At 37.8% G+C, this 10,906-nt stretch overlaps 1 protein-coding gene across 1 annotated transcript; it reads right to left on the minus strand.

Annotated features, from left to right (window-relative positions):
• Positions 1-7,919: 7,919 nt before the first annotated feature.
• LOC102499340 (histone H2A.Z) lies at positions 7,920-8,315 on the minus strand. Its single transcript, XM_014583936.1, has one exon. The coding sequence runs from the start codon at positions 8,304-8,306 to the stop codon at positions 7,920-7,922; it is 387 nt and encodes a 128-aa protein (XP_014439422.1). The 5' UTR covers positions 8,307-8,315.
• Between the last annotated feature and the right edge of the window lie 2,591 nt (positions 8,316-10,906).

Raw genomic sequence — 10,906 nt, forward strand, 5'->3', positions numbered from 1 at the left:
AGCTTTTTTGTTTGTTTGTTTTGCTGTAGGGCGTGTGTGCTCACCAAACAGAGAGAGACATAGAGACAGAAAGCGAGAAATCACCCCCCAGGGGGGATGGTCACGCCGCAATCCCTTCTCCTCCATTCTCCTCTCGGGATCTTGGGCACGCCAGACGTGAGTTTTAAGCCACCTGGTCAGGGATGCTAACCACGGTCGACTACGTGGGAGTCCAGCGACATAGCCATTACGCTAACTGCTGGTTCCCATCCCTTCTCTTCATTTCTCCATCCCTGTCAGAATTTTGGACATGCATGCACATGCATCCAACATGTTTTTCAATCTTCAGGGGCCAGGAATTGAACTACAGTTGATCATATGGGATCTGACTTTTCTCACGACCAGGTCATGTAGTTGGTCCCTTTTACTTTCAACCTATGTGAATCTAAATACAAAGTAGGTCTTTTGTAAACTGCATATAGTTCGATCTTGCTTTTTAAACTCCATTCAGTCATTGTAGGTCATTGGATTGAGGAATTTAACCCATTTACATTTTGTAAAACTATTGATATGAAAGGATTTACTAGTGTCCTTTTGATAATTATTTTCTGTAGCTATTTTTGTAACTCTTTTCCCTTCTTGCTGCTCTCCTTTGTGTTTCATTGGTTTATTTTTTTTTTTCTTTTCAGTGGGATGCCTTGATTTCTTTCTTATTTTCCGTTTTCTTTTTTTAGTTTGCCAAAAGGCATATGTACTTGCTGGAGAGAGAGAGACAGAGACAGAGACAGAGATAGAGAGAGAGAAGGAAAGTGAGAAAACATCTCCCACTGGAGATGGTCACGCCACAATCTCCTCCCCTCAGTCCCTCCCTCCTTTCAGAATTTTGGCCATGCATGCACACACACAAACACAAAGTGTATTTTTCAAGCTACCAGCTCTAGGAGGACTCAAACCACACAGCCATGTGGAATTCAGCTGCCTTAACCACCATGTTGTCAACTGATCCCCATTTTCTTGTATGTATCTCTATAGGTATTTTCTTTGTGTTTACCATGGGGTTACATGAAACATTTTATAATTTTAGCAATCTATTTAAGCAGATAACAACTTTACTTCAATCATACACAAAAACCCTGGAATTTTACCTCTCTCCCTACCCCATATTTTATGTTAATCATATCACAAGTTGTATATTTTTGCATTATGTAACCATTAATATATTTGGCATAGTTATTTTTATAATCTTGTTTTATAACTTTCATATAAGAATTAAAATGATTTGTGCACCACCATTATAATATTTCAGTATTCTGTATTCGTCTACATATTTACATTTTCTGGAAAACTTTATACTTTTATATGTATTATACTACTATTTAGCATTTTTCTTTTGAACTCAAATGGATCCATTTAGCAGTTCTTGTAAGGCATGTCTAGTGGTGAAGAACTCCCTCAAGCTTTTATTTTGAACAACCTTCATCTGTCCTTCATTTCTGAAGGACAGTTTTGCCAAACATAGTACTGGGTCATTGGGAAAGTTATGACTTGTTTTTGGATAGAAAAACATTGGAAAATACGTCAAGACTTTATCGACAAACTAATCTTTTGGTTGGTAGCTTTTTTTTTTTCTTTTAGCACTTCGTATATATATAAATCTACTCTCTTCTGGCCTACAAGATTTTTTCTAAGACAGCATTGATAGTATTATGCAGGTTCCCTTATATGGGATAACTCACTTTTCTCTTGGTGTTTTAAAAATTCTCTGACTTTTTAAAGAAAGTTTATTCATTTTATTTCCTTTGTGTGATAGAGATCAAAATAGAGTGCAAGAGAGACAGACACCCAACAGGATTCTGTTACACTGCAGTCACCTTCTTCCACCCCTCTTGAGTATACAAGCACCCAGTGTGTTTCATGTCAACTTAGGATCTGAACCCATGGTGGGCCATGTGGTTTCCAGCACTGCAAAGCAGCACACTTTCCACATCACTGCAAGTGGACCTGATTTTGACTTTTGACAATTTGATTATAATATATCTTGGCCTGGATTTTTTTTTATTAATTTTATTAGGTTCATAGAATCTAGATGTCTATTTCCTCACCTAGATTTGGGAAGATTTCAGCAATTCTTTAAATAAACATTTTTCCTTTTTCCCTATCTCTTCTCTGGAAACTTTCATAATGCGTATATTGGTCTGTTTGATGGTGTCCCATAACTTCCTTAGGTTTTGTTCACACCTTTTCTTTTTTTTTCTTTTTGATCATCTTACTGGATAATTTCAAATAATCCTTCTTAGAGTACACTGATTCTTCTGCTTGATTGAGTCTGCTGTTGAACCCCTCTAGTCATTTTCCCATTTTAATGATCACATTTTTTATTATCACAATTTCTACTTGGATATTCATGCATTTAATTTGTTAGAGAACCTGTGCCTCCACCAGAAATGAAAGAGAGAGAGAGAGAATGCATCCCCCATAGGGGATGGTCATGTCACAATCCCTTCTCCTCCATTTCTCCCTCCTTTCAGGATTTGGCACACATTCATACATACCTAGTGGGATTTTCAAACCACTGTATCTAGGAGTCAAACTGTGCAGTTGTCCAGGTGGAATCCAACTGCCTTAACCACCTTGTCACTGGTTGGCCTGAGGTTTTTGTTTGTTTGTTTGTTTTTGATCTCCTTGTTGAAATTCTCATTTTGTCCTTGCATCATTTTTCTGAGTTCATTGAACATCTTCATGACATTTGTTTTGAATTGTTTTTCAGGTAATTGATATACCTGCATTTTTAAAAAGAATTATTTTCTTTAACTTTACTTATTATTTTCCAGTTTGATTACACAGAGAGAAGAAAGAAAGAGAAAGAGAGGGAAAGTGAGAAAGCAAGGCACCAGATCCAGGACTTGAACCACAGCTGACCATGTGGAAATCCAAGGCCTTTTAGTATCATGCCACCTGCCAGCCCCTATACCTGCATTTTTAGGGTCAGTTTCTGGAATTTTATTTTACTGCTTTTATTGGGACAATTTCCCCTGTGTTTTTGTGCTCCTTGTAATTTTGTGTTGATATCTGTGTATTTGAAAATTAACCCACCTTGGGATCAGCAGGTGGCATAGTGGTTAAGGCACTGGATTCCCACATAGCTGACCATGGTTCAAGTCCTGGACCCAGAGGCTTGAAACTCATGCCAGGTGCGTGTGTGTGCATGCCCAGAATCCTGAGAGGAGAAAGCTAGAGAAGGGACTGAGGCATGGCTATCTCCCCAGGAGGGTGATTTCTCACTTTCTCTCTCTCTCGTGAGCACATGCACCCTATAGCAAAAATATCTTGAAAGAAAGAAAGAAAGAAAAAAAGAAAGAAAGAAAGAAAGAAAGAAAGAAAGAAAGAAAGAAAAGAAAAGAAAGAAAGAAAAATAACTCATCTTTTCCAATTTTTTATTTATTACTTTTATACAGAGAAAGGTCTTAATCAATCAGTCTGGCTAGGGATTTTTGGAGACCTATCAAATCTTTTCTGTGAATATGTCTTCTCTGGATTAAGGATTTGCCAGTTTCGTTTCTTTTTTCTTTCTTTCTTTCTTTCTTTCTTTCTTTCTTTCTTTCTTTCTTTCTTTCTTTCTTTCTTCTTTTCCTTTTTCTTTTTCTTTTCTTTTTTCTTTTTTCTTTTTCTTTAGGAGCTTATAATGCCTTGCTCCTTCTGTGTCTGTCTACTACCATGGAGCATCTGAAGCAGAAGCATGCCATACAAACCTCTTGTGTTCTCAGTGGCCTACAGGCATCTACAATATGCTGGACCTTATCAGTTCCCCAAGTCAAGCTGGAAAGAAGCCAGTCCCTCAGAGAGTTCCCTGCAAAGTCAGATGTTAAACACATGCTCCACTCTTCTCTTTCCCCTGAGGGTTCTGTCAGCTTCTGTTTGCTGTACCATGAATCCTGTGTTGCAACATGCTGCCCACATCTTTTTTTTTGTTCACAGGGACCCCCAGGTATTTAGCGTGTGCTGACTCCTGTCAGTGTTTCCAGAAAAGTAAAATTTTGTTTCAGTCCTTCAGTCCTTGAGCCAACCCATTGTAAAGTCAAACCATTAGGTGGTCAACCCAGTCTCTCTTTTTCCCTCCCCAAGGAAAAGCCAAGAGCAAGGAACTGGAAGCTTCTTCCTAACCACATGACCCTGTACCGAGGGAAGGAACTACAGCATGAGGGTGCCACAGATTATTTTATAGGTTTTAATCTAGCTGATTTTGCACTTGTCCAGAGTACAGGGACCCCATAACTGGTTTCTGGATTTCTCACAGAGGGAATTGTTCCACGTATTACTGTTGAATCTATCTCTATGGGAGGCAGGAGGGTCTGGGCTCCTTATCCTGTCATCTTACTGATATCACTCTCTGTACCTTTTTAAATAGGAAAGAGAAATCAACTTTTTCATGCCTAAAATTTTTCATGCAGTGAAACTTAATTCTAATGGGTGCAAAAAGGTGACAGCTTTTGGTGGTTAATGATAGAGGAAGCATTAATCCTTTACAAATAAAAGAGTATTCAATATATTTTTCTTTTCTCAAATATTTTATTTACATATAAGTTTTCAAAAAATAAGAACATATAAAAATAGGGTTTCCAGGAAAGCACATCTTCCTCTTGATTTATTTATTTATTTATTTATTTTACCCACAGGGAAGCAATGGTTATGGTGTTTTAGTTCATTAGGAAGAACAGAGGAGCTATCCAGGTGTTAACCCATTAACCAGCCTTATACATCTCATCTTTATTTAGGATGGATATTTAGTCAGCACTGGAAATCAGAATCAGCTTGTACTAAATAAATGGTCTTGTTATATTTATATTTAATCATTTGGTAAATGAAATAAAACTGTTAGAAGAGATAATATACCTCAGATTTAAAAACCATGATTGAGATGAGATAAATATCTCCACTTTTCCATGACATTTATCTGGCAGCAGGAAAAAAAAAGTCATGATATTCTATTCCATTGACTTGTCTCTAGGCTTTCTTTTTCAGAAGGCGTAATCTTTTGAATGCTTTCACACTCGTCATTTATATGTACATACCTACTTACCTCCTCTGCATCTGCTAGTACTGTATGTATGAATTCTAATTTTGTATGTCTCATGCAAAATTCAAAATACCTTGACCCTCCAAAAAGAGCTAAAAGTCATTATCTGAATTAAAAAAAATACTAAGTAGTGGTAGTCTGGAGATTCAGTAATGTGGACGTTCTAATTGAGAATTTCAAACAAATATATACATAAGTACATAAGCCACCCATCTATCTGTTCATGTTAAATGGAAAGATAATGTTGATGATTTTCTGGACTGTGTTCATTGAAAGTGAAAATATAATTTAAAGAAAAAGATATTTAGGGTTTTTTTTCTTTTTTTTGTTTTTGTTTTATTTTTATTTTTATTTTTATTTTTTTAGATTTTTGCCATAGGGAGAGTGTGCTTGTCAGAAGGAAGCAAAGACAGAGAGAGAGGGATAGTGAGAAATATGACATAATCGCTTCTCCTCCATTCTTCTCTTAGGATTTTGAGTATGCATGCACTCACACCCAGCATGTTTTTCAAGCCACTTGGTCCAGTACTCAAACCAGGGTCGGCCATGTAGGATCCAGTCCCTTAACCATCATGCCACCTGCTGGCCCCAAGATTCTTTTTCTTTTTAAACTAACGTTGACTTGCACAACTTCTAGCCAATAATAACCAAATTTCTCAGTCTTTCCGGAACAACTCAAATAGCCAAAACACCAAAGATATCTTTTTCCCCCCAAAGTTGTGAGAGTTCTACAAATTCAAGAGAAACTGTGGAAAGCTTCCACAGTACTTCAGAGTGCTAACAACTGAGTCAAGAGTCCCCTCCCCAACCCCACCTCACATATTGCCTGCTTATCCTCTCTTTGCAGATCTGCTCACCCACATAGCTTTCTGTCACATGTTGTTACTTCTCTGCCTACTTTTACTGCTGCAGAACCAGATAGCCTTGAAAAAAGATTAATTTTATTCTGTCTCATGCACCAGCAACAAAATTTGTCAACTTGAATCTTTATTACCGGCAATCACGTAAAAGCTGAAAAACACAGCATGATTTCTTTTTTCACTTTAGAAGTTGGATTTGTCACACTAAAATAATCTTCAGGCTCATAAATGGAACACATTTGATTTAGAAATCCTTGAGAAAGAATAAATAAAACAACAAATAAACAAAACAAAAAGGATCCACTTCTCTTTCTAAGGAGAACCAACTTAGAAAAAGAGAAAGGTACAAGAAGTTAAGAGATAAACAGGCAGTGGTAATCCACTTCTTGGAGCAACTACATGCAGAATAATAATGATTTTGGTCAAATGCTAGCCTTTATCCAGAGCGAGACACCCAAGTTAAACCCTTTATAGCATTATCCTATTCTCTGAGAAAGATTCCATTATCACTACTAATTTACAGATGAGAGAACTCAGGTTTAAGAGTAAATACGTTTCCCAAGGTCACACTGTTAGGTGCCATTGAAGAAGAAATTTGGCATCAGGTCTCTTTTCAATATCTCTACTCATTTATTGCTCAAGAGTATGTAGAGATTCTGTGTTCTCAATTACTCCCTCAAGTGTGACTTCAGTAAACACTTTTCTTTCTAAACATTTTTCTTGTTTACCTCCTCCCTAGCTTCTCTAAACAAATCATAGAAAACTACTTCAAATTGCCAAACACCTGAATTAGTCTAGACCTTTTTCTCTTGCAAGTGACAGACATGCACTTACGTGAAAGGAGTATACTGGACCCTGTAACTGAATATTCAGGTAAGGCTAGGTCCAAACATTCAAACAATGTCATAAAATCATGCTTTGTTATACTTTTTAATCACCCAGTCTACCTTTGTTTGTATGGCTTTATCCTCTGCATGCTTTGTTCTTGTAGTCATAAGGTGACTATCAGTGGCTGTCGATTTACTCCTGCTTTAGCAACCACAGTTTTCCAATGGTTTTAACCAAAGAACTTTAGGATGCTTTTTCCTTAGGCAGGACTGGGAGATATGCTCACCCTTGGGGACACGTGAATGATTTAGCTCCTTTTAAAACATAGATTCTTATAATGAAGAATAGTGATTTCTCAAAGAAAACTCAAAATATTGCTGATAGCAGAAAAATAATGGGAGCTAGGTAGAAAACCTTCTTTTTTTTTCTTTTCTTTCTTGGAGAGCTTTTTATGCTATAGGGTACACGTGCTCGCCAGAAAGACAGAGAGAGACAGAGAGACAGAAAGCGAGAAATCCCCCCCCCCCCAGTAGGGATGGCCACACCACAATCCTTTGTCCTCCATTCTCCTCTCGGGATCTTGGGCACGCATGCACACAGGCCCGGCATGAGTTTAAGCCGCTGGGACGCGACCCTTGGTCGCCTCCGTGGGAGTCCAGCAACATAGCCATTACGCTAACTGCTGGTCCCATAGAAAAACCTTCTTTATTCTGAAGTCTAGCTATAGTTTTTTCCTCCTACTATCCCTATATTAACCCGTTTCCAAAGCTTACTGCCATCAGCCTCCTTTACTTATTCTTTTTTTTCTTTTCTTTTTCAGTTTGGGATATGATCTTTATTGAGCTTATCCACCAGAGTGGATATAATGTCTGTACAAAACCAAATGTTTGTTACTATAACTTCTGCACCACAATTAAAATCCAAACAGTTTTTAAAGAACAGTCAACTCAATCAAAACCCACTACTTTGGAATCAATAGCTTCTTTGAAGCCACAGTAACACTTAAATGTGGTTAAGACTCGAATGAAGAAATTTGGTTGGTTGCAAAGCTAATTAAACTTCCAACTTACTCAAATAGAATTATAAAAAGGCAAAATTGTGTTTTTCACAGAGATACAGTCCACTGGAATCACCAACACTGGACAGCTGTTAGAGATAATAAGGAATCCAGGCACCCTTTAGACAGTCTTCTGTTGTCTTTTCTTCCCAGTCAGAGATTTGTGGATGTATGGAATAACGTCACCACCAGTAATTGTAGCCTTGATGAGAGAGTCCAATTCCTCATCTCCATGAAGAGCAAGTTGCCAGTGGTGAGGAATAATACGCTCTACCTTTAAGTCTTTTGATGCATTTCCTGCCAGTTCAAGTACCTCAGCAGCGAGGTACTCCAGGATCACAGTGTTGTACACTGCAGCAGTCACACCCACACGTCCATGGCTGATAGTCCTAGATTTTAGGTGTGGCTGAATAAGGCCCACTGGGAACAGCAAGCCGGCCCTCTGCGAGCGGGAAACCACCTTTGTCTTGGCCTTTCCGGAGTCCTTCCCAGCCTTACTGCCAGCCATTTGGAATTCTGCTGAAGCTCACACAAGCAAGGCAGAAAAAGGGCTAGTCAGACACCATAGCAAGAAGCCACCAGCTACTCCTTCGTGGCACCTCGATTCAAACTGTCTCCTTTACTTATTCTTACTGAATCTTGATTTAATCTTCAAGACTTATGTATTAACTATATGAAGGGACTTCTAAAAAAAAACATGGAGAAATTAAATTAAAATATGAATTATTTTAGTACAAAAATCTGAGCATAGTTTTTTCATAATGCTCGTGTTCAAGAACTTTTGAAGAATATATCTTTTTTCTATCATAGGTATGTAAATTCACACTCAAGTTTCAAAACTGAATTAGCCATTATCCCTTCCTTAGTACTTCATAGGTTTTCCACTCCCTGTCTTTTTTGGGTTGGTAGATTGCACCTCCATTGGCCCAATTGTCTAGAGCAGAAGCCAGCCATAATCTTAAACTCTTCTCCCTTATTTCCATGTCCTTCATTAGACCCTACAAATACTGTCTACTTAATAGCTCTTAACTCCTAAGTCTCTCCATCCTTGCTACTATGGCCCTAGTTCAAATTTCCTCAATTCTTGATTATTCGACTCACTATCCTGGTGCACTGCCTTCCTTTTAAATATATCCTCCAGTTTTTCAGAAAGCCAGTCTTTCTAAAGCACAGATATAACACCATGACTCTCCTTGTTACAACCATTCAGTGATTTCCTGTTATTAGCCTCAGTTTCCTCATTGAAGAGGCTTAAAATGATGGTCTCTTTGATCCTTCCAGCTCCATGATTCTATTCATTCTTGCCAGCCTAAAGAATTATCTCTATTTTGGGGGACCAGTAGTTAGTAAAATGGCTATGTCGCTGAACTTCCATGTAGTCGACTGTGATTTGAGTCCCAGACCCAGTGGCTTAAACTCACGCTGGACGTGTGTGTATGTGTGCCCAAGATCCCAGGAGGAGAATGGAGGAGAAATGATTGCAGTGTCGCCATTCCCCCCGGGAGGTGATTTCTTGCTTTCTATCTCTCTGTCTTTCTCTGTTTTTTTTTTTTTTTTTTTTTTTTTTTTTTTTTTTTGTAAAAAAAGCACACATACCCTATAGCAAAAACCTCTCCAAAAAAAGAAAAAAAATAAATAAAAAGAAAGAATTATCTCTATTTCATCAGCTGGTAATGTATTTACTACCTTTTAGATTATGGGATGAGACTTAGATTCTTTCTGGGTATCACCTTCCTGTATCTCACAGGAATACTGGGCCAAGCCATCTCAAGCAGTCTTCTCATATTGAGAGCAGCTGGAGAAGTGTAAACATGAGCATTCCAGAGTCATAATCAACCTCAATTATTTTGACATATCTTCTTTTTAAACTGCTATAGCTTGCATTCATGCAAATGTCTATAAATTAACTGTATCAGAATAAATTCTTTCTTATATTTTAGCATTGGAACTTCTTGTAACATTGAGAACTATAATGTAGAAATGGAAATATTGGTTTATCATAAGACAAAAAGTCGGCATATTAATGCATTATCATTATTAAGTTATTATTTAACAGCTATTGAACTATACTACCATAGGGATTTTTAATTACTCCCTTCCTCCTAATATCCTGAATGCTGGAGAAGTTTAGAAATAACTCTGTGTAGGAAACTGTTTTAACTTTCAAGTTAAATCATTTACTCTAACTAAAGGAATACTTATAGCATTTATATCTCCGCTTGCCAATTTAACACAATTTACACAGATTCATTAGTTTAAAGTAGAGGATTACTCATTTGAGCAGTGTTCCATTCAACAATGTTATATTATATATAGTGTGTTCAAATCACATATCCATACACACATTATAGTACCTGAATGTATAGTTGACATATATTTTTCTCATATCTGGTAAGCTAGGGTGTACATTATTAACTTGGTCTTGTCCAATGTGGCACATCAAACTAGGCTGCCCCTTCTTTGTGTGGAGTGGTGGGTGCCAGTTTGCTTGCTTATTGCACTTGGCTTCTAATTCTGCCATTTCATTGTTTACTGGTGATCATGTCTGACCTATATTGATAGAAAAATGCTTAAATTGATAATACTAAAGGTAGAGAAAAAATTAAGAGAGACTCAGATCCTATGTTTAAAATGCATGTTTCTTTGAGGGCCAACCCTGTGGCCCAGTGGTTAAGGCAGTTTGATCTCACATGGCTGGCCATGTGGCTTGAAAAACATGCTTGGCGTGTGTATGTGGGTGTCCTAAATCCCAAAAGGAGGAAGAAATGGAGAAGAAAGGATTATCATATGAACATGCACTATGGGGGGGGGGGGCTTTCTCACTTTCTCTCTCTCTCGCTCACATTTTGTCTGCAAAAATTAAAAATTAAAAAAAATAAAATGCATATTTTTATGACTGCTTATAGCAGAGGAATACAATCAAGAAACTGTCAAGGCTGGCCTTGTAGTCCAGTGGTTAAGGGAAATCAGATCACGTAGTACCCATCTGTTGGAGTCCCAGCCCCAGTAGCTTGGGGGGCACTCCTGACACATGCTTGTGCATGCTCAAAATGGAGGAATGAGAAGAGAGAATGGAGGAATGGAGAAGAAAGAATTGTGGCCTGACCA

The sequence above is a fragment of the Tupaia chinensis genome, unplaced genomic scaffold (genome assembly GCF_000334495.1).
Source record: "Tupaia chinensis unplaced genomic scaffold, TupChi_1.0 Scaffold145202_1, whole genome shotgun sequence".
Taxonomy (NCBI): Eukaryota; Metazoa; Chordata; class Mammalia; order Scandentia; family Tupaiidae; genus Tupaia; species Tupaia belangeri.